This window comes from Mytilus trossulus, chromosome 1, assembly GCF_036588685.1.
Source record: "Mytilus trossulus isolate FHL-02 chromosome 1, PNRI_Mtr1.1.1.hap1, whole genome shotgun sequence".
In the NCBI taxonomy this organism is placed as follows: Eukaryota; Metazoa; Mollusca; class Bivalvia; order Mytilida; family Mytilidae; genus Mytilus; species Mytilus trossulus.
This window is the reverse complement of record NC_086373.1, coordinates 83586354-83611933: the sequence shown is the minus strand read 5'-3', so window position 1 is coordinate 83611933 and position 25580 is coordinate 83586354. Positions and strand designations below refer to the sequence as shown.

Genomic DNA, 25580 nt, shown 5'->3' with positions numbered 1-25580 from the left:
AACCTTTCTTTTAAGACTGTCTGACTTTATCTTTGTATCATTCAACTTACATTTGTAAGAACAAGGTCTTTCGTCAATATTCGGGAGTGAAAAAATAGTTGTCTCCATGTTTGTTGTAACATCTGATACACTTGATCTTCTAGTAAGAATATTCTCTTTCGCCGCAGCGTTTGCGAATGTGACAGTTCCTTCTAAAGGCCTAACATCTCTAACATTGGAATTAATATTATTTACATCTGGTAGTTTTTTGAGCGATTTCAAGAACAGATCCTTCCTTTTAACACGTTGATCAAGACCGTCGTCTGCAAATGTCCCATGATCGACACGTTCATGCCATTGTGTAAATGAATACGGAAAATCAATTGGTGGTTCCATAAAGCTGTTTTTGCGAATAAGTGTAGTGCTAGCTCTCCGAGTAAATGGAACTTTTAAGCTACTTTCTCGATTTTTAGGTGTCAATATATTTTTATTGTTTCGTATTTCCATTTGTGAAATGTCACCACATGAAAAGCGCCTACTATTTACACTTTTTGGCTTACCGTCTTTTTGAACAATCAACTGTTTATACTTTTTCACAAAACTAAGTTGTGTGTCCGAAATTTCTCTTTGTTTTTGTCTCATTTCATCGTCAATCTTACTTATGTGTTTTTTCAAGAAGAACCGCTCATGAACATGTTTGTTGTACAGTTTTCTGTAATTTGTAACACTACTGTCGTTGTTCATTGTGTTTCCTGTTAAATTTATAAGGTTAAATGAAAAGGCTAGTCGTCTTTACATATTCCATGATAAATACACTGAAAACCACAAACAAAAAGTATTATAACACCTTTCATAATACGATTTACACAACTGAGAGTATTAATTATTTTTATATCAATAATCCACTTGTAATTGCATTCTAGTGGCTAAATATCGTGGCGTCATTTATTTTAGGAGAGTAATCCGTTATATATGCATTGATGTTTGCTAATAGTACTGTGCAGAAATGTAATGAGGCCAATATATATTTAAGTCTGTCTGAAATTAGTTTAATTTTAATGACCCCTTTCCTTGTCACACATCAGGAAATAATAACCCTTGCATGTACTTGTGAACTGTATGTTATCAAACAGTCCGTTTCTATGTATGTTGGCTATTTTTTTGTTGCAGTTCATTGTTTCTGTTGTTTTGTTGTTTTCTTCTTATGGTTGATGTGTTTCCCTCAGTGCTGGTTTGCGACTCGGATTTTTTTAATCGATTTTTTACCATTGAAAAGAGATATACTAATCTTTGCTGGGCTTCTAAAATGTTGTAAATTACAATTTTTTCAACAAAAAAAATATCTCAGAAACAGGCTTTGAAAATTTTGATAAAATGCATGCTTCCAAAATGTCGTATGTGAACTTGAACTTTATGTAATCAGCAGTGAAATAAAAACTTTGACATTTCTGGATTATCCGAGAAATTAAATTATTTTCACAGAAATAAAGAAATGTGCAATTATTCTATTCCCAAAGCCATAATACAACGATTTTTAAGTTTTCATACAACATTTTGGAAACAAACTTTACAAACAACTGACATTGGCAATTTTGTAATAGGTCTTATTTCAAACGTTTTGATTGGTCTAACTATGTGCTATTTTGTAATACCAAAGATTTCCTCCCGCCTGGACCATTGGTGTCAAAAAGTATTTTTAGCTACAAAAGTCATATACGACACTTCGGAAGCCCAGCGACGTAATGTTATCCTCCCTTATTTGTTATGATTACTGGCTTTCCATTGTATGTGTCTGCCCATTTCCATTCTATGTGATAACTTATAATCTATAACATAAAACGTTTATTTTCGATTTGTTTTCTTCTTCAGTAAACGGATGTGGATGATAGTACTATGTGCACTGATGATAAATGTATAAATCGTAATGTTTATAATAATCAATTGTTATAAACCTACTGGTGTCCGTTCGAGCTATCCGGTAAGGTGTGACCGAGGCTAAGGAGTTTCACTTTCGAGGACCCTTGCGTTGTCCACTTGAAATTATTTCGTCCCTTACCAATACAATTTGAATATGTAAATTAGTTATTCGGATGAAGATGCATATCTATTATGAAATTTGTGTTTTCAAACGACTGATTCTGACATCAGATGGAGGACCTGTAAATCTGGTTCACCTTAATTGAAACAAAAATTGCAAAACAAACTTTTTCATTCCTTAGTTAACAAAAAGAAGGTCTGTTTGGTTTAGCTAGCTAAAAACAAAAACCAGGATCAATATAACATTTTCTATATAAGAAAATGCCTGTACCAAGCCAGTAATATGACAGTTATTATCATTTCGTTTGATATATTTGAGCTTTTGATTTGCACTTGATAAGGGGCTTTCTGTTTTGAATTTGCCTCGGAGTTCTGTATTATTGTTATTTTACTTTTTATCCATAACTTTGAGTATATAGTTTGCTTCAATAAATACTCATTATTTCTATTTTTATTTTGGCTTTTTTTACAAACGCATTTAGTTAATCCTCTCTTGATTTAATCTCAATCCTTTAAACCATATAAGATTTAATTCAAGTGTATAGGCATACATTTTAAAAATAATCCAACTACTGCGTAATAGTTATACTAAAACTGGTAGTAATATTTGTAATCCATTACCTCTGGTCGGAAAAAAGAACTGTTTCTAAAAAATTCTGAACACATCTAAAACAACAAAAGCACGTGACAATTCGACACAAATATACCAGAAGCTTGGCGCATCTTAAAAAATCTGGAACACTCATATCGTCCTGGGAAAATCAGAACCGAAAAGTGGATTGAGATAAATATGGTTTATGCCAAAAAATATTCTATCAGCAGGAAGTTAGAAAAAGTAAATATAAGTGGAGCAAAAACACTTTATAAATTAATACGACTGTGAGCTATTAGTGTGCTAGTTCCGTCTCTGTTGATGATCAGACAGTAAAACTCGGATATGCCAGAAATAAATGACAGCTCATTAAAATATGGAATGATACACTTGGCGGAACGGAATCATGTGTTGAATAAAACATAAACAAGAGAAAACCTTACATATTATCGCTACTAAACCTTTTCCTCTTTTTTAAAACAGGAATAAAATTGGAAAACAACGTCGTCACTTTAAGTCCAAGACTTGCTACACCACCATCAACAACAACACCTAAAACAGGGATTGACGTTGTCTTGACACCAGCAAATAAAAGCATCAAAACCCTTCCCACAATCATTTCATCCGCACAACCCTGTAACTATAAAGTATGATAATAAGGGTGAAAATTAATGAGCATATCTTTAAATGAGAGAATGAATCTGGCGCCAGGGAAAGCCATCGGTTTACGTGAATTTCTAAGATTACATATGGGTTTATGTTAAAATTGAAAGAGATAAGGCTTTTCAAATTATATTTGGTTTTTCAATCAGAGGATTTTTACTCGTAGTTCAGTATTTTTGCGGTATTGCATTTTGATTTCAAAAGTACTTGATGAAATTGTTCAGCGACATTTTTTATTTACCGTATACGTCCCACACGATTTTTGTCTATCACTGTGTTGTTTCCTCTGCTCCCGGACACACAGTTCACAATAGAAACATTCCCAAAAATACCAGAATGATTCAAACGACACATAATATTTAGAAAATTATATGATTGAAATTTTAAATTTTCGCAAGACTAGCATTTCACCTACAAAAGACTCATCAGTGACGCTCGAATTAAAAAAAAGTTAAAAAGGCAATAAAGTTCGAAGTTGACGAGAAATATATAAAAAGCAAACTCGCAATAATACTGAACTCAAAAAGGAAAGTCTCTAATCAAATGGCAAAATCAAAAGCTCAAACACATCAAACGAATCGATAACAACTGTCCTATTCCTGACATGGTACAGGCATTTTCTTATGTAGAAAATGGTGGATTAATCCTGGATTTATAGATAGCTAAACCTCTCACTTGTATGACAGTCGCATCAAATTCCATTATGTTGACAACGATTTGTGATCAAAACAAACAGACATAATAGGTAAAAATGTCAAAAATAGGGGTAGAGCAGTCAACACATTGTAATAATCTTAATCACTATAAAACGAACAAATATGTAACAATGAAGCAAAAAATGGAATTTGGACAAAGCACATTATCAAAATGGACAAGAATACACAAGAAGTATAATTGATAAGTGACACTTTCGAAGCGGTTTTCTTCCTGAAGACATTTCAAATAAAAAATATACGGATTTTGCAATAGTAATATCGTTTGTAAGCACTGATATAGGAACAAATTTTGGGGAAATACCTACTCAGTACTGCTTCCATATGAATATTTTTTTTTTTATTTAGGTTTAAACATTGGACCGTTTATGTGTAGGGTTAGCGACACCACTACCCTGGCGAACCAATTAAAAGTTAACTTATAAAACGGCTTATCTTGGTTATGGAAACCAAGAAATAAGATTTAAAATTTTCAAAATATGCATATTTTCATGGCAGGGCCCACATAGTGTTATGGTCAACTCTATCAAAGCAGGAGATTCAAGCGAAGAAGTTGAGATCATCCCTGGGTAAATTTTACGAACGCCATCACGAGTTGCTTGACCGTTATGAAATATCTATTTCACAGATGACGGATGTGTTCAAATTGTTATAGATACAATTCAGTCCCCTTAACCTTGACCTACCGAATTAGAATTATCTCGAAGATTGGAACACGACAATGCAACATGTGGAGCAGGATCTACTGAACCTCCCGGTGGATCTGCGATAACCACTAGTTTTTGGTGGTGGTTCGTGTTGTTCAGTCTTTAGTTTTCAATTTTGTGTGTTGTATTTTGATGTTTGTCTCTTGGTCTTGTTGCCATGGTGTTGTCAGTTTGTATTCTACTTGTCAGCCTTGGTAGAAACTTATCCGTCTGGAAATTATTTTTAGTAATTCTATATTGGAAGAGATCGCAATAGTTATTTTGGTAGCTAGATGTAGTCAATCTTGGGGCCAATTACCCTTCAAGTAAGGGAGCTACCATTTGATTTTTAGGGGGGGGGGGGGGCTAGGATGAAATTTGAAAAAAAATAGGCAGAACAGGAGTTTTGAGTAAAAAAAAGTCAGGATAAACTAAAAAAAAAAAGGGCAGGACCGAACAGATGGAAAATAAAAACGCAGGACAGAGATTACAGCTAAAAAAAATGCAGGACAAAATTTTTCATCCTAGCCCCCCATAAAAATCAAATGGTAGCTCCCTAATTTAAAACCAATTAGCTAAATAAAGTCTGAAACCGTAGTATACCGCTGTTCAAAACTCGTAAATCTATGAACAAAAAAAAATTGGGGTAACAAACTAAAATGAGGGAAACGCATTAAATATAAGAGGAGAACAACGACACAACATTAAAATGTAACACACACAGAAACGGACTAAGAATTAGACAAAATCCGACGAGAATAACAAATATAACATCAAAACCAAATACATGAATTTAGGATAGAAAAGTACCATGACACGTCTTAAAGTAATGTGAATTTACACTCAAATATAAGAGAAAACAAACAACAAAACGGAAACACAACGTTAAAATGTTACACACACAGAAATGAACTATGATATAAATAAAGGCAGCAGTAGTATACCGCTGTTCAAAACTCGATATAACAATGGCCATTTTCCTGACTTGGAACAGGACATTTTTAAAGATAAAAATGGTGGGTTGAAACTGGTTTTGTGGCATGCCAAATATCGCACTTTAGTTATGGATAAACTAGTATCTTATTTAATGCAAAGTTGAAATGAAAAAATAGCAAAACTACAGCAAAACCATTATTTTATAACTACAGCGTAACCATCAGTATAAAAGAACAGCAAAACCATCATTACATACAGTGATACCACCATTGCGTAAAAAGTCATACAACCATTCCCAAATTTACAGTGAAAAACAGTGTAACCATCATTTCATTACTACCATCAAACCTCTTAACATAAGTGCAAAGTCCTGATGTTTCTTACTTTCCTTTGATCAATGTCAGTTTTTTTCATTTTTTTTTTTCATGCTGACAAAACATTAATGCCCTATCATGAATATGTACAATGATTTACACAAGGAACATATATAGAAGTTGGGTTTATCCTAGTGTCAATAATTACATGATTATGAAATAATAATAATATACAAACTTGGTTATGCTGAATCTAACCATGAATTCTAATTTTGGATATTGGATCGAAATACTGTAGTATGTAAATGTTCAATTTCAAATTTTTCAGTTCTATGATCACATTCTGTGTCAGTTACCTATGATGTGTCGAATATTTAATCACAATACAAATTCAGAGCTGTATCCAGCTTGAATGTGGTGTCCATTCTTGTCTCTACTGTTCAGCTAGGGTTCAACCTCTGCAGTCGAAACATGCTAGGCCAGAGCAGAGATTTTTATTTAAATATCTAATACCTCAAAAGGGGATTGTCTTGTAATATCTTTGCAAGGACATTACTTTTATTGCACAATTTTTAGTATATATGTTCTGGTTTATTTCACAGTGCTTTGGCTTGAATTGGATCATGCCAAAAATAATGTAAGCTTAAATGAGTAAAAAGGATTTCAAAATTCCATCTAGTAGTGAAGTAGAAAATCTTTAAAGACATTTAGTAGAAGTCAGAAAAGTCTGACTGTAGTTCAAGACTATATAGGAACTTAATTGATCTACATATTTGTAAATTAAACTAGATACCATTGAGATGGGAGCCATCTCTGTGGGCCCCTCTGTCAATAACGTGGGGTAAATGAGTTGTATGGATAATCTGATATGAAGCATTATTTGAAGTTATTACATAGTCTCATGTGTGATTTTATTCTAAGATTTAAGTTAAAACTGATAAATATTCTCAACTTACTTTCATAGTATAATAGTGATATGACTGCATGATGTGAACTCATTGTTGAAATCATAACGGTTTTTCAAGATATGGAGCAAACACGATCTTCACCACAGGACACAGGGTTGTCAACTGAAACCAAAGTTTTTTTGACCTTGACCTTTGACCTAGGAAGTTGTACATACATCATGACACACCCTCTGGTGTTGGTTAAAATGTATGTCAAGTATAAACTTTGAAATCATAACGGTTCTCAAGATATAGAGCGGACACGATCTTCACCACAGGACATGGGGTTGTCAACTGAAACCAAAGTTTTTTACCTTGACCTTTGACCTAGGAAGTTGTACATACATCATGACACACCCTCTGGTGGTGGTTAATAAACATGTAAAGTATAAAGTATGAAATCATAATGGTTCTCTAGATATGGAGCGGAAACAAAGTTAAAGTGTTATGGACGGACGGACAGACTGATCACTATAGGGCGACCCGCCTGAAGACGGGGCCCTTATTAATATTTCATTATTTTCTTTTAATATGAGCATATCTTTTTCCTCTGTCAGCTTCAAGGGTTTTTGGACTGCAAATTGTCCAAAATTTTATAATTACCTTAGAGCAGTTCAGCAACTAGTTTTGCACTTGAACAAATCTCAAAAGATGGCAAAAAAATATAAAAAACACATTATTACAAATTTGGTGTATTGAAATTAATAGTTTCCTGATAAAAAGAAACAATTTAACAAATAACAACTAAAATACTGTCTAACAACTGTTACAGTGTTAACATAATATCAAATCTTGCTACCAAAACGCCAAATTCTTAATCAAATTACAAAAAATGTGGAGAAAGCACTCTATCACTTAAAATAAAACAATTATGGGTAGATGTAAATGAAAATATTCATGCACAAATCTGAATTATCTACTTCAAAAGCAAGTGATATTTACAGTTGCTACATGCTTAAGACTTTTGGATTTTTGTAGATTTGGTCGTCTTTTTTTGTTTTTTGCCATGGAGTTGTCAGTTTTTAACTGATGCGTTTTGAATTTCTCCTTGGTATTGTCTATCCATATTTATATAAACATACAGTTTCGATGCCTTCTACTGTTCACTCAGTTGTTATTAAAAACTATGCATGCACAAAGTGAGTATTGATTTCAGATACAAATCAATTTCATGATTTTATGATTTAGAAATATACAATGCAATGTGTCAATGACTATTTGTTATATCATGAAGATTTTCTTTTCTGATGTTATTTCTTACCTATATCAAAAAAATCTCTGTAGAAGTAAATGTGTTTTCACAAATGTGAATAGTTTTAATAACTGCAAAAATTCAATTAACCATTAAAAAAGAAATAGAATAAAATAAAACAATAGATAACATACTTGTGGTCCATAATAAACTAGAGATTCATAAATAAAAATCGTATAGCAAAATGATTGAAATACATATGTAAATCTCACAATTAAATATATATGTATATACAATGTACATATTGTGGTAGCTGAGACATTCAAATATTTGTTCAACACTAGTAAATACTGGCACTTTATGCTGGGGTGCTGCAAGAATGTTGTCTAACATCAAATTTTAACAACATCAAATTATACAGTGTAATCTGCCTTATCTGACACACTTGGGGACCAGAAAAAATGTTGGATTAAGCATGGTGTCTGAATACTCTGCAAGGATAGGCATATCTTGGGACATTAATCTAAATCAAGATGAAGTTGGTTCCTTGGTTTCAATATATCTAATTTTTCCAAAATGTAATTACCGTTACAGAATTTTCATTTTGCGTCTTACATTTCAGAGATTCCTATGTCACTGTTTGGCAAACTTTGGACTAAAGATTCATACACTTGATAGCCCAATTTAGGCAATGATAATTGGTGTACATTTCTACATAAAATAAAAAATTAAGTACATTCCAAGCTTTCCATGTAATTTTATCAGAAATCAAGTAGAGGTATTCATCAAGTTTTTTAGCTTTAGAAAAAAATACTGCATTTTATAACCAAAACAAATATCTGATACAGATCCAACCTTCAAAAGGTGTCAAATTAATTCTACATGATCAATCATATATTAATGTCAGTTCAACAAAGGATCCTCGAGATTGATCTGTCACTGATAATTTCAGTAAATATTTGAAAAAAGGGAGATTATAAACTACCAAAAGAAATAGAATAACACTTTGTAACTACTATTACTTGACTGGTAGACTACTAAGCTTGCAAATCTGTAATGATGTGCTGTGAAGTATTGACCATGATGAAACAGCAATGCTGGATTCTTTATGGCAATCACACGTGTCTGCTTATTTTTATACTAAATGCAGCATAAATGGTGGAAAAAAACTATTTTAGAACTATAATAGTTAAGGCTAATGAATAATTATGGCAAATAACAGAATATAACATCTATAAATAATTATAAATGACAAATCTTTTAACTGGTCATAAAATGTCTTTAAAAATCAATCAAAAACACACAACCTTAAGTAAAGCCAGCTACAAAGTTTCTGGTCATAAATGAGTAGTGGGCACCTTAATATCAAATGAACAATACACATGTAAAATATAAACTCATATTTCATCTTTGGTATTCAAGGATTCTAAAATTCCAAAAAATAAAACATCATATAACAATTCATTAAAAAGCATGATAACAAAGAAATAAATAGTCATTTAATATCCCTGACTCACACTTATAACTAACAAAATCTAAAAATATCTTGGACCCCAGGCCACCTGCTTGTAATTAGCTTTTAGTATTGCGTGTATTTCATCTGCATGTTCTTGGTCCCTGGTTTCAGCTACAACTTTAACCTGAAAAACAGATCAGTTGTGATGGTAAATGTTCCCTGGAAATCATCTAGTGTGACTCATTTACATTTAGTGACATTTAGTTTTGAAAGTCAACAAAGCATGAAAATATGATCAAATGAATTAAGGGACTCTATTTGTACTTAGGGACTGGGCACATGTTTTGCCCCCCCCCCCCCCCCATCGTGTTTTCAAAATACCGATTTTAATACCTTCTGCTTTTCTGTACACTATAAACATGCATATATATACTTTAATTACTATACAGAGAATTTCAGGAGAGGTATCATAAGCCAAAGGTACTTATATACACATCAGTGAACGCCATGAATAGAAAAGAGAACCCCCCCCCCCCCATAACCCTTGGAATTTATAGTAAATTATAACATATACAGTTATTCATAGTAAATGTATGTAAGTATTCAGAAATATATCCGCAGTGATCGCCGTTGATAGTAAACCATAGGCGGATCCCAGAGGGCCTGGGGGCCATGCCCCTCCTCAATTTCTTTGAAAAAAATTGTTGATTATGAACGGGGCATCACTGAAGTATGAGAGGAACGCACCCCCTTTTTTTTTTAGGTTTGTCAGCGCTCCCTCCCTTATACATGTTTTGGATCCACCACTGTAAACTAATTAATAGTAAATAGCAAATATTATCCATTTTCGTTTTCCTCCCAAAATAACCCAAACTGAAACACGTTAATCAAGTATGATACATGCTTGAACTCAAAATGATAGCAGAAAGCAAATTTATATACTTTATTCATAGTTTTTGATTGTTCAAAGTACAGAAAAACACAAACTGGAAGTCTAATCTGACTTAAAGTTTTGTCCAATGACGGGAAAATATCCAGACGCATTCTTTTTTGTTTTTATCCCAAAATAACCCAAACTGAGTTATCATAAGAATGGATGACAAATGCGACTATACATGTCACCTATAGGACACAGAGGCATGATGATTAATTTATTAAGGAAGGAGGAGAACGACACCCAAAATGAGGTCTTCTCGTTTAATAGTATAGATAAATATACATTTAACACAATTCACTGATCCAATCTGTACACAACTGTAGCCTGATACTAACATATTTACATTATCCATTGTATTTTCACAATAAATATGACAACCACTTTTAAACAGTTCCTTCAAGGAGTGGCCAAGGTACCTTGTACTATGTTGCAAAATGAGGGAAATGAATTATTATTACCTGCACAGAGAATACATCAGATTTCAACCAAGCCCTTTCATGAAACATATCCTTGATGCTGTAAAAACAAAAAAACATAAATAAATCAGCACTAAATCAAACAATTAATTAAATTTAGCAATGGTATAGAGATTACCTTCAATTCACTACCTGACAAACACCTGTTTTTGATCATCTTAAAAAACATCTTTTATTAATGAACAGCTTACAGCTTGAAAAACTGCTTTTTCATTTAAATGATATACATCAATATACAAAGGAGAAGATACAATATTGGACTAATTGGGCTCTAAAATCAGATGCATTTCAAGCTTTCTCTTATTTGAATATTTAATTATTAAATACATGTACTTAACAGTGTAATCTTAATCAAAATATAACCCTTTTCTAGTTAAATATAATGTATACTTAAAGTTACAATAAACTGAGGGAATTGGAACCTTATTTAGTTAGATTTTAGTAATTTCTGAATTCATCAACTAGGAATTACTACATACTGATTTTTCAACATGAGTAACTAAACTTTCTCTCAAATGTAGCATGTTTATAATACCAAAATGACAGTTATCCCATACCATATGGCACACTATTTTACCCATTAATACATACCTAGCACCATTATGAGATAGTAACTTGGCAAGTTCAGCTATGCCTCCAGGTCTGTCACTGACTGTTACAACAAATCGCACTAATCTACCATCTACTGCTAAACCTCTCTCTATGGCACGACCTAAAATTGTTGTATCTATATTACCTCCACATAGTGCTATTACAACTCTAAAATTAAACAGATTCATTTGAAAGAGCATGTTGTATTTTACAGAGATATAATTGAAAAAAATATACAATTTCATTTTAGGCCAAACATCCTACCATCAATCTACCAATCTACCAATTTTATCATGTATATTGTAAACATGTTTTGTTGGTTTTGTTTGTCACAGCATGTCAGAAAGCATTATCTTTCATGGTTTTACAATGCATATGTACTATTATGAGCAGTTTTCAAGGACAGCCTGATTCAAGAGGAGCAAACCAGAAGCTAATCATGGGGAGACAACTCTGAATTACATGAGGTAACATTTGTGTTATGTTTTCTGTTAATCAAATCATACTTTGTACTTTGATCCAATTCAAATGTTAAATTTTAGCTGGTGTTTGCGTTTTCTGTACTTGATTAAATATTCGAATTTTGAAACAAATATTACTATAAGTGTAGTGGTGCAACCGAACTGGACTACAACATAATAGTAAGAGGCATATGCTCGGTGTACTTGTTATTAATCATTACATAATTTTTTAAGTACTTATATTAATTGAATACTTTCTAAAGTTTTTAGTTGAAGTACCAACAAAAGTCTAGAGCTGTGCATCATTTTTTTTTTATATAATTAACTAAAGGAACTTCTTACAGTTAGTGGATGTATCATAAAAAACTGATTTTTTTTTTATAGTTTTTTTGCAGTATTTTTCTTTTTGGAGACGAGGGGGAGGAAGGGGTTTTATAGTTATATCTGTCTCACTCCCAGTACTTAAAATTTGTATTTAAAAAGCAATAAATGAGGTTGTTAAATTGATACATGTCTTTTTGTGCTTCCTTGTTACATATTTGATTATTTTTATAGTGATAAAAATTATTACACAATGTTGACTACTGTACCCCTATTTCTGACATTTTAGTCTGTTTATTTTGTTCACACATCATTGTCATTATAATGGAATTGTATGCTACTGTCATAAAAAGGGAGGTTTAGCTAGTAATAAAACCAGGTTCAATCCATCATTTTCTATATGAGAAAATGCCTGTACCAAGTCAGAAATATGACAGTCGTTATCCATTCCTTTGTTGTAATTGAGCTTTTGATTTTGCCATTTGATGATGACTTTCCATTTTGTATATTCCTTGAAGTTCAGTATTTCTGTAGTTTTACTTTTTACTTACTTTTTATTTTTGAGTTCTGGTAATAATCCCTCTATAACAGCAGCTAATCCTACGGCACCAGCTCCTTCTATAACTGACTTCTCTACTTCTATAAGTCTAAGTATGGCTAAGGCTATAGACTCTTCCCTACAAACAGATAACATTTATTGTCAAATATAAGCCTAAGTATGGCTAAGGCTATAGACTCTTTCCTACAAACAGATAACATTTATTGTCAAAAATAAGCCTAATTATGGCTAGGGCTATAGACTCTTTCCTACAAACAGATAGCATTTATTGTCAAATATAAGCCTAAGTATAGTTAGGGCTATAGAATCTTTCCTGAAAATAGATGGCATAAATTGTCAGTTATAAATATTAGTAGCTAAGGCTTTAGACTCTTCCCTAAAAACAGATGGTATTCATTATAAATTGTAAGTCAACTCAATAAAACATAAAAGATTAAGCTAAGAATCAACAATATGAAATAGAACAATAGACCATATCAATCATAAAAAAAACTTCCTCCATAAAAATAGACATACAAACAACCACTGAACAAAAAATCTTTTCAGGTATAAATTTGGACGTACAGTGCACAATCTATTTTACTCTAACCTACTTTTACTTGGATTACATACATGCTTAAATGCAATAAAATTTTGAAAATTTATTTTACCAAATTTTCTGTCTGAATCACTTGCTTTTTTCCCTATTACACAACAATGCACAATTTATAATGTTTGACATGTAAATAGATTTGAAGACCCAAAGGAAATTAGTTCTTGAACTAATATTTGATCAGTATCTACACAAATGACGAGCGAAGAATAAACAATTCAACTGCAGGTCATATTGAAACTTTTTATTGCTGATAAATCCTGATCAAAAGTATATATTAAACAGCAACAAAATAGAATAGATCTCAATTTTTGTTTAATATCCCATTTGTATTTGGCAAAACTATTAGGAATTTTGGTCCTAAATGCTCTTCAACTTCGTACTTTGTTTGGCCTTTTTAACTTTTTTGGATTCGAGAGTCACTGATGAGTCTTTTGAAGACAAAACGCGCGTCTGGCGTACATACTAAATTTAGTCCTGGTATCTATGATGAGTTTATTTTGTGATTCAAGACAAGAACATACAACTTAAGTTATCCTATAAGATCAACTTAACTATTCAATTACTTTATGAATGTATCAAATGCAATGCTACAAGAAAGCATATGCATGTTGCTATAGGAATGTACCTAGTGCAATGTTATAAAAATTAGTGTTGTGAAATGCAAAAAGTAAATCAGATTTTAACCTACAGGATATAGTAAAGTATATATAATTTAGAAGATAAATGAAGTGTGACTTTGCATGACAACAGAAATGATCAATGTGTTGTTACTTTTAGTGATATCAAATAGTTTTAAATATTCTGTATACTTTGCATATTTGATACAGATTTAGAAAAGTGACTTACTTGACTACAACCATTTTATCAGTATAATCTTTAGCTGTTTCTAATGCATTCACTCCAACTAGTGGCACAGCAAGACCTAAATAAGTAAATCAAACATTCAAATAAGTTACCGTACACTTAAACACACTTGATATTTTCTGGTTATTCATTTATTCATCTTTAAAAACGACAACAGACATTGTTAAGGATGGTTCAATGATTTGTTTAATGGTGATTGGAAGGAACTTTATATAACAATGCATTGGTAATCAGGCTCTTACAAAACAAAACAGCTTTTTACAAAACAACTACATTGATTTGTTTCAAAAATTGAATGGGTGGTAGATCTAAAAATAAAAGGTTCTTTTCACCCCTACATTTTCCCTAGAATAGTGCTGACATTTAGACACTTCAAACTCAAACACAAGATTTCATCATTGTTAAATTTCTATTTCTATTTTTTTTATTCTTTTTAAATTTGAAGGATAGTCTAAAGATGCATTGCTATTTCATAGCATCTCTTAAGCACTATGTTCCCAGTTCCCACTGCCCACAGATGTCATTGAGATGACTTGTGACAGAACAGTTCTTACCATCAGCTAAAGTGGATAGGGACTCTGTATATACAGCCTTCTTGGCTTTCAGTGAGGCAGAAAAACTGGGACAATTCTCAGACTCTACTCCCTGAAAATAAATGTTCCTTCTTTAAACTTGAAGTTACAATATACAATCTAGAAATATTCTGTTTAGAGAAAAATTAATACAAGAATATTTTTATTTGTTAAAGTTTTTCAACACTATAATTAAAAATATGACTTTTAAAAAAACATAATTATGTTCTTGTCTAATTTAATATTGATTTTTTTTATCTCATTCAGATAATACCAGTATCAAAGTATTATAGAGTAAAAATTAATCTGACCTTTACTTGAACCTTTTTTTAATCTCTTACTGCAGTCTAAACAGGGGCACAGGACGTTTGACCTTTTTTTTAACTGTAACATGATAGGACATTTGCATGCCAAACACTATGGACATTTGCACTTTTTACCTTTACTCCTCAACCTGTAATTTTGATGAGTTGCTTACAGCAAATAAATTTAACTTGTATTTTCGTAAGCTAGTTCACGTTGCCACAGTCTTAAACCTGGAAACATTACATGTATCTCTATGTTCACGCTTAAACATATGAGTATAAAGTTATAGAGACAGGTACAGGGGAAATGTATATGATATATGATACTATTAATTTTTATCATGGCACAATAGTTGCTTTTAATTTTGTCGTAATTACAACGTCTTTTTTGAAATGAGGGAGAAATACCAGTCATGACAGATTACAAGAACAAAACTGTTCATTGTTTGTGCTTCTGATATCAAGTGTAAACCTATAATAACTATGCCTGTCTTAAATGTCTTCATAATGTTTACTTTTAGGCATATATAACTTTATGAATGTGCTATAAAATTAGCTTTAAACATGAATGTGCTATGGCATGGCTATTTAACTTTTAATAATAAAGAAAATATTGTTAACGCGCTAATGTATATTTTTAAAAAGCAAAAATGGCATATGAATTGAAGCACAAACATCATATGAATAGCACAGACATTCTGCAGGTCTAAACAGAAATGATATCTACATTGATTTACTTACAATGACTTGGACACTTGGTTTTAGATTTTTTATGGCTAAAGCTGTCCCTGCCAGCAACCCACCGCCTCCAACAGGTATAATACAGGCATCTAAATCTGGTACTTGTTCTAATATCTCCAATCCCATAGTTCCCTGTCCTGCTATAATATGTGGGTGGTCATACCTACAATAAATGGTTAATGTTTTATATTAATTATACAACAGGTTGAGTAAAATATTCATTACACAAAATAAAAAACTTCAGAGTTCAAAATGAAAATAAATCTCATCGATTTAGATTGGTGACAGTCCTCAGTACATTTGAAATAAATTAAGAAACTGACAGGTAAAAATCAAGTTTTAGAACCTTCCTATTCTCCTAACATGTACATTTATATACAGGTCTGACTGTAAATAAAAGTTCAATAAACTTAGAAAATCTAAATATGCAATACCTGAAACCCTGTACTATTTTACCTGGATAAAAATATCAGATTCCCAACAGAACATCTTTTTTTTTTATATCAGTTCAGACTTTTCCTATCTCAATAATACCAGATTTATAGAATTTCCATTGTCACTGTATATCTTTCAAATTGTCTACAATTGAACACATTTGTTTGGATTTTAATCCTATTTTGGTTTCAATCTTACCCATTAATATACATCTTTCCATTTTCTTTCCCCATCTTCATTGCAAACTCTCTTGACTGAAAAAAATAGAATTCTTATTAGTCTTAATATTTTTTATTTAGCTGTCTGGAGATTTCTTTACCTTAACAAAGAATAAAATCATGGTTTAATGAAATGTAACTTAATGAACATGAATAGTCATTTTAAAAGTGAAAACATTCTATTGCAACTTATATCTAATCATAGGAGATAATGCATTTAATTTGATGTTTTATAAGTTGTAAAGTTGTTTATATCTAAACACTTTTTTAGAACTCAAATTAGAACACTTAATGTTTGTATAAGGTTAATCTGATGATTTAATGACTGTAGTGACATATTTTTTTATCTTGTCCTTCAGATCATTTTCGAAATATAATTTCTTTTATTTTAGTTTTAAAGACAATTCACAAAATAAAAAAAAGAGCAAAATAATTTCTGTTTGGATGGGTCCATTTTAAATATGAGGATGGAACAAGTTATTCCCCTTATAAAAGTATTCAAAAAAAAATCTTAAGTAAATATTTCATATAATTGGAGGTGAATGCTTCTTATCAGGGATAACATGTTTGAAAAAGGTAGGCAGGAATTAAAATGGCCTGACATATCAAGTTTTCTTGTTTTTAATTAAAATAAATGGGGAATGTGCCCCCACTTTCATTATGGAATATCATATCAATTGAAAAAGAGACATAACCAAGGAACAGTAAAAGTGAAGCTACCCAAATTATAACTTGATCTGTGTTTTGTAGTAATAAGCATTGTGTACAAGTTTTATAACATTTGGATGAGGCAAAATTTCAGTTAGAGAACAGAAACAAAAATTCAGCAAGTTTTACATTCATAAGGTGCATAACTCTAGAACAGATATTGTGATGCCACCAAAATTCAAACTTGATCTGTGTTTTATGGTAATAAGCATTGTGTGATTGTGGCAAACTAAACTAAGAGAACAGAAACAAAAATTCAGCAATTTTTCCATTGTAAAGGGGCATAACTCTACAATAAAATTAACGGTACCAATTTTCCTGCACCAGATGTGCATTTGACAATACATGTCTCTTCAGTGATGCTCGTGGCCAAAATATTTGAAATCCAAAGCTTATGTAAAAGATGAACAGTTATAGTGACACCACCAAACTTCAAATTTGATCTGTGTTGTGAAGTAATAAATATAAGTTGGAGAACAGAAACCAACTTTGAGACAAACATACAGATGTACAGATGGACAAAGTTTAAACTACAGAGGGGCATAAAAAATCAGCTGATTGGTAAATAAAAACTTACATAAAGACAAAAACATCATTGCAAATTTCAAATACTTTAAACATCACTATTCAAATAATCTAAATTAAATCTGTGTCATATCATGTAATACCTCAAATATACTTTTGCCATGTATAATGACTTCCGCTCCATAGGTTCTACAATTTGTAACTTTCATCAATGGAGCTATTTTTGGCATGACAACTGTTACTGGGATACCAAGGTCAACTCCATGGTAACATAAAGCTAAGGCATGGTTCCCTGCACTGGCTGCTATCACACCAATTTTCTTTTGTTCCTGCAAAAATAACATTTTTTTTAAGTTTACGAGATATTTCATATTGTTAAAATATAAGACATAATGCTAATTATAAGAACAACCTTTATGAATGTGTATAAAAATATATGTGAAAGAAATCTTACTTAATGTTGTCAAGATTGATTAATATGAAATTGTGTATATAAAACATTAAACAAATGAAAGATTAGCCCACCATACCTAATTTTGTGTACTTTATTTAGTTTCACTGTTTGTACATGGAATTTAATTCAATTTTTGGACTTTAATTGATAAAGGAACTATTTGAATTGAATGCTTCTTTTTGTAATCACAAAGGCACATCATACAAAAAATGATTGCACTATAAATTACAACAAGAGGAATGTAATTCTTATAATCGTTATAATATAAATTTAATGCTACAACCATGAAATGAAGAGCAATATATTCAGATATTTTGTTTAATATTTGAGTTGATTATTTTCATCTTTTTTTTTTAGTTAAGTGTGTTAATTTGGTGGATCATTAAAACGGTGTTTTAAACTTGTAAAATTCTATGGTTTAATTATATATCATTCAGAATTTCCTCCAGTCTTAAAATTACATAGTGCCATAGTTGAACATATAAAAAATGGTTTATAAAAATATTGCATATTGCAAGGTAGCAATGGAAATATTAGAATTAATTTTTATCTTGTTTGATGATTAATTGTAATATAAGTAGATTATTTATAATAAATCACTTACTGGTGATAAAGATAACAAAGCATATCTAGCACCCCTTTCTTTGAAACTGTAACATATAAAAATTGTATGAGATATAATATTGTGTCATAAATATTTTCTAATTTCTAAAAATAACATATATTACTTAATTCTAAAAATCTAATATTTACAAACAATGCTTTTTCATAATAATCCTTATAATTACATGAATACATTGATATTAAAGATATAATAGAAAATCTCCTTGATCCTGTTTCATGATATAATAATTGCAAAAAAACTTATTTTCTCTATTTACAATATTGTGGGTTATCAATGAATAAGAACTTAAAAAGGGCTAGGAACGGGATTAAAATATGTAATTCTTAGATCTGAGGGTATAATATTCTGTGTCTATGTCTTTCAAACATGTTTGGTTATTAAAAGTCATTTAAATTTTCAAGTGTTCGAATATCATTAGAATAATACATGCTATCTTATGCAACATGTATGTATGTGTTACACAGGATCCACCACCTGCTAATGAAACAAAGGAGGAACTAAGGCAGGTATATTCAAAACCACCAACCAAACAAAAACAGGTCTAATGGTGGGGGTTTCCTATTCCATTTTTCACATAAAGTTGATAGAAATTTACCATAAAACACATTAAAAGTTAAACAATGCAAGGCCTCTTAAAACTAGGTGGCTAAATTTTTAATTCTCACTCTGCTCCAAATGTGGCTATTATTTGGTTCAACTATGCAGTACAAATGTATAGGGGCAGCAAGCCACCCACTTTTGTTACTAGAAACTACCGCCTTAAAATCTATTGATTGCTGCATTATGTACTTTTGTGTAGGTAGACAAAACAGAATTTCATGTTCTATTCTTATTATATTGTTTGTGTGGTGAGACTATCATAAAATATTAAATCTTGAATCTGAATCAATCATAAAGAAAATCATAATACCAGTAATCAAAATGTTATGTAATCACAAATGTTGATGTAATTTTGTCTTGGCAAACAGTCACACTGTGTTAATCTTTACTAAATATAAGACTAAAATCAAAATCTTTAATTTAAATCAGAGTTAAATTTTTGTTAGGGTCTTTTGGATATGGACATGATTTTTAGAAATTGGTCAAAGGCCAGCAGATTGTCATAAATGAGTCTTGTCCAAGTTGGGAGAAGTAACATTTTTCAGAATGGTATAATATTATGACTTACATGTACATGTAAGAACATGTCACTTTATTAAAATGGACAAACATATAAAATTTAATGAATTAATATCACATTTAAAGTACAAATTCAAATGCTTACCTTCCAGTAAATTGTAGGAATTCTTTTTTAAAATAGATGTTCATTCCCAGTTGACTTGACAGTCTGGATTTCTGTGGAAAAAAGACAATGCCATATAAAAGACAATAGAAAATCTATATATCTAACTATATATAACTTTATCAAATGAAAGTTATCTTGTAAAACTTAAACATCAGTAGTTGAATGTAAAATTACATCAACCTCATCTTTTAGTATTTCTCAAATAAAAACTCATATTTTTTCTTTTAACATTTATAGGACAGGGCTCAGGAATATTTCATACTTTAGTAAACCCTGTAGATGTCTTTCCTGGTTCCTAAAAGTAAGTATTCCAAGGTGCTTATCTCATTGATGTATACCCCATAACTCATTTTGTTTTCATAAGGTTTGAAGTTGATTAATGACGTAGACCACAATGGTTGTCCGATTTATAGTAATAATGACTTTTTCCATCTGGCAGTTTAACCATGCTCAAGAGTGGTATCTCCTTAGTATTGCAAAGATTTCAATATGAAGCCACTTTCTGTGAAGTCCAATTCCTCAGAGCTGCATATTTTTTTTCCAACAATTTTGGTCATTTTGAAATGACTTTTAAAAAACTTGGGGTCCTTTTACTAACAAATTGTCAAAATCAAACTGTGTTCATAGAATCAGGGAACTTGTATTGTTTTTTTCATGAAGTTTCTTTGTATTTACTTCACGACTTTTCTCATTACTTTTTGGCTCAATTTGATCAGGACTGATGGACATAAAGAGCCTTTTTCAAAACATTGTATTGGCCAAAATGACAGGCAAATTCCTAAATAGATTTCAACACCTCCACTTGTTCGAGATTACATGGATCTTACATTACTCTGGGGTTAACATTCTTCATTGTTTTCATTTGCTATTTTACTTCAATTGAACTTATTTTAATTTTATCATCTAAATGTGCTCTTTTCCAACCTATTATATCTTAAAACTTTATCCTTTTGTACATCTCTTAACCTTTATGAATACACACATAATAAATATATGTATAAATGTAAGTCAGAAACCTGCTGTTCAGTGGTTTTCATTTGTTGATGTGGTTCATCAGTGTTTCTCATTTTTTATATAGATAAGATCATTGTTTTTCCTGTTTGAATGGTTTCACACTAAAAATTTGGAGCCCTTTATAGCCTGCTGTTAGGTGTGAGTCAAGGCTCTGAATTGAAGTTCATTCTTTAATCTGTAATTGTTTACGTGTACAAATTGTGACTTGAATGGAGAGTTGTCTCATTGGCACTCATTGTCATATCTAATAAGTGTTTAGATGTATTCACAATTTTGTGCCTGTCCCAAGTCAGGAGCCTCTAGCATTTGTTAGTCTTGAATGATTTTTAATTTTAGTTTATTGTGTATAATTCATAGTTTAGTATGACGTCCATTATCATTGTACTTGTATACATATTTTTTAAGGGGCCAGCTGAAGGAAGCCTACTGGTGCGGGAGTTTCTCTCTACATTTAAGACCCATTGGTGGCCTTCGGCTGTTGTCTGCTCTATGGTCGGGTTGTTGTCGCTTTGACACATTCCCCATTTCCTTACTCAATTTTCTATAATCACTTACAGAACATGGTGTATGAAAAATTCCAGTTTTAATTTTGTAAGCTGCAGCACTAACATCTTGGAACTGAACTTTCTTAGGGTTTTCTGGGTCACAAAAAATGTCTACCAATGTTTCTGGTTTTACAGGACTACTACTGGAGCTTATTTCTGCAATCACAGGGGATTCTGCAACCTTTGAACCTCTTGCTTTTTTAATGGGTGGGGATCCTTTTGGTGCCTTTGCTTGTCCACTTCCTTCCCCATTCAGTGATTTTACTGCTCCAGAGGTTCGCTTTTGTCCTGTGCTCTAATAAACAGTACAATAAAATAAATGAATATAAAAACTATATTTTGCTGATTTTTTTACCTAAAAACTTTGAAGTAATAAAAATATTTCAATGATACATATCTATTTTCAGGTTGTCTGCATATTGATACGGTAAAATATCAACTGCGAGTCACGTTGACAAATGGAACTTTTTGTCTAGTGAGTGCATCGAATGAGTTCAAAAAGGCTTCATATTGTGTGGAGCAGTAAACCTTTTGTCATGTATAGGATTTGCATAAGTGTCTTATTAATTCTAGAGTATGAAAAGATGTGTTAGAATATGTAAAGAAGGTCTTTTTACTCTGGATATACTGTACATATTATATATGCTTGTAATGAGCCCTCTGTTGCTGTGTCAGAATAATTGTAAATAGTTTTTTAGTAAATGTATATGTAGGAAAGTCTGGCTGTGTGGTTTAAAGGTTTTTTTTTTACCACTGACTTGTAGTTTTTGAGCATTACATGTAAGTTTAACCGGCAAGGTTAGGGTATTTACATGATCTGCATTTCTTTTATATTAATAATTTACACATGTATGTACATGTATAGAATTAATCTTCCATCACTTTTTTTAAACATTTTGTAAGTATACATATAATAACATTAGCTGAGTGTTTTATTGTTATACATTATTTTGATTGGCTATCAGCAATCTCGCATCATTCTTCATTTCAAAATGATTGCACTAATTGTAACATACATGATGACACACATTTCCACAATAAAGTGCACAGATACTGAAATAAAAACTTGATAGTATTAAATCGTGCTTTCATGATCATAGCGAAAAAATATAGTTTTAAGTATTGGCCAATGCTTCCTTTAGTAATTTCAAAGGGTTGTTAAAAACCGTTGAACGTGCTTACATTTTTAGAATAAATCACTTTTGCGATTCATACAAAATGTACTTGGTCAATGCTTTTACATTCTTTAATACCATTTGAATACAGATGTGTGCAAGTGTATTACTATGTGTTTCCAACTCATTTTATAATGATCCATAGAGATTATAAAGTGGGTCTCATTGGGGTCTAAGCGTGACGCGGGATTGCCGATTTTTTGTAAGCGTGAAACGTGAAAGTCAAATAATTGTGTCATGAAAACGGGAAATGAGGTCTAACGGGACCCGGGAAATGACAAAAAAATGAGAATTGCTTACGAACATAGTGTAAGCGGATTACGGGAATCTGACAAAACAGTAAGCAGGATCCTGGATCGGAACCCCCCAATGAGACCCCTATAAATTGCTTTGAATGAAAGCAAGGATTTGTATAGCATGAGATTTCTTTAATACAAGTTTAAATCATTTTTGGTTGATTTTAAGTATTTTCTATACAAATAATGGCCTATATTTTAAAAACAATTCAGTTATTATATTTCAGGAACTTCAAGAAATAAATACATTTTTTAAAATTAACAGTTAAATTAAATTCAACAAGCCAAAGATAAATGGTAATTTTCACTTAATCTATGACAAAAAATATAGCCCATAATTTACTGTAAGTTGACCTTAATATTGGACAGGTCAGGTGAACTGACTGATCTTCTCTCCAAATGTTATATTGTTCTCAGTTGTGATCCATCATTTTTTTCAGTATGGTATTTATGATAAAGAATGAATTAAAGTAGTTTTAAAAATATACATACGTCTATATCTGCATATTTTTAATTCCGGTCTTTTGGTCATATTTGGTTTTCATGGTTTTACAGCAAAATTATTTGAATTTGTCCTAAATGATGCAATTTTTTTCTTGGCATATAATGTAACGTGTGTTTAAAACAGATTAACTTCTACAAACATGATTATTTTTTTTTAACTTACCATTTTCTCAGCCACGCGTTTTTGTTTCACACTCTTTTTCTATTTTTCCGCTAATTCTTCTCTCAAGTCAGTTTATAGTGGAAATGTGACCTTGACCAGTTCACAGCTGTTTTAATGGTGTACCAATTTACCAACGAGAAATAAAATACTGAGATGACGAGAACGTAGTTGTATTTGATATTTAGTCTAGCCTTGCTAACAATAATATGAAAAAACAAAACATTTTTTTCAGGAAGGAATATTATGCTTTTATGTAGAGAGCAATGTGAACTTTTAATATTGAAAAATTATGATAAACTGGCTGCCCGTACATAGATTAGGAGGTGTGTGTAAATTGACCAATTAAATGCCTTCTTTACCATGCGTGTTGTTTTGTCAACAAGACTTAGTAAATAAACACATTTTCCTCTTTTTTTCTAATAAACAATTCGCATTTCATTCTCCGTAGGAAAATAACAGGAAACTATTTTTGAAGTGTATTTTGATTTCAAAAGCCCCCTGGCTTTGACCAGTTCAAACTGGTAGTAATATGATCTATAATATCACTCACAGTATTCCTGAATCAGCACTTTGTTTTTTTATAGTCTATTCAAATTCAAATTCAAGATATTTAGTCACTAATTCATGCAACTAATACATTATCAAGACATTAATTTTTACTTATTTGCTGAGCTGATTCAAATCTGAGACTTCATGATATCAGTTTAAATTTAACTTGACATGGGAAAAGTATATATATATATATCTCTCTAGTATCTGAGACTACTATAACACACTTACTTAGACTACCATAACCAGTCATGTGTTATAGTAGTCTTAGCTAGTATCAAGGAATTATATACAATTCCTTGCTAGTATGTATGTTTCTTATATAACTGTTCTTAATTCAAACTGAAATATATTATGTATGTGAAGTTAGCAGCCGGTTCGTTATTCGTTATTCGATATTCAATATCCAACCGGCTGCTAGCAGCCAGTTTGATATTCAAAATTAAGTGAAAAATCATAAGAAAATTAAATACTTGATATCATAAAACGCATGATTTTCATAGTAAAAAGGACTGATTAGATACGTAGGAATCATAAAATGACCTTTTCAAGCTGTCGTAATTTCTCGTTGTCCTTGAATATAAACCCTTTTCCGTGCGACTTATTTGTCTGTATGTATCATAGAGTTTTGTAAAAAAAAACGACTTCAAAGATGTACTTTTGTGTATAATATTTCTTACGACAAAAAGAAAAACCAATAACTCCAGAAATATTTATAACTATAAATAGAAATATATATGGAAAGCCAAAAAAACAAAATTTCAGTCAAAAAATGTCAAAATTTTAGGACAAAGGGCACAGGGTGATGGTGAGAGCCCCCTGATCTCTCAATCTTTCTAATATTTAACAGACATTTAGTCAATAGGTAGATACAAACGTGACTAAAAGAACTTTAGGTACACTTCCGGTCTTCTATGTTTACGGAGCGCCCAAAGTGCCAGTTGGATATTCAAAATATATAGCGAAAACCTACCCGAGACCGCTAAAATGAGGTTGAGACCCCCCTGGTCTTTTAATGTCCATAAAACTCAACCAAATCATTGACCCTGTATATATAAAGATTGTATTAGATGGATTTTTCAGAAAAACGTCATCTTCAATATCTACGGAGGGCTAAGATTGTCACTTTTCAGTCAAAAAATGTCAA

At 31.4% G+C, this 25580-nt stretch overlaps 1 protein-coding gene across 1 annotated transcript; it reads right to left on the bottom strand.

The window, feature by feature from the left end:
• Positions 1 to 7543: 7543 nt before the first annotated feature.
• Positions 7544 to 24101, bottom strand: LOC134687441 (L-threonine ammonia-lyase-like). The gene is made up of 13 exons (XM_063547749.1): positions 23885 to 24101; positions 21757 to 22041; positions 20167 to 20237; positions 18882 to 18927; positions 17967 to 18152; positions 16571 to 16626; positions 15938 to 16100; positions 14874 to 14964; positions 14302 to 14377; positions 12853 to 12978; positions 11520 to 11687; positions 10911 to 10968; positions 7544 to 9699 (listed from the first exon to the last, which is right to left on the bottom strand). Exons 1-13 carry the CDS (start codon positions 23885 to 23887, stop codon positions 9595 to 9597), a joined length of 1434 nt encoding a protein of 477 aa, XP_063403819.1. The 5' UTR covers positions 23888 to 24101; the 3' UTR covers positions 7544 to 9594.
• Positions 24102 to 25580: the final 1479 nt, after the last annotated feature.

What these genes read in the sequence shown, in the direction of transcription:
- LOC134687441 (XM_063547749.1), bottom strand. An exon ending in CTTTGTTATCTTTATCACCA is followed by an intron (nt 18,153 to 18,881) that starts GTAAGTGATTTA and finishes TTATTTTTGCAG; the next exon opens with GAACAAAAGAAAATTGGTGT. An exon ending in AACCAAGTGTCCAAGTCATT is followed by an intron (nt 14,965 to 15,937) that starts GTAAGTAAATCA and finishes ATTTATTTTCAG; the next exon opens with GGAGTAGAGTCTGAGAATTG.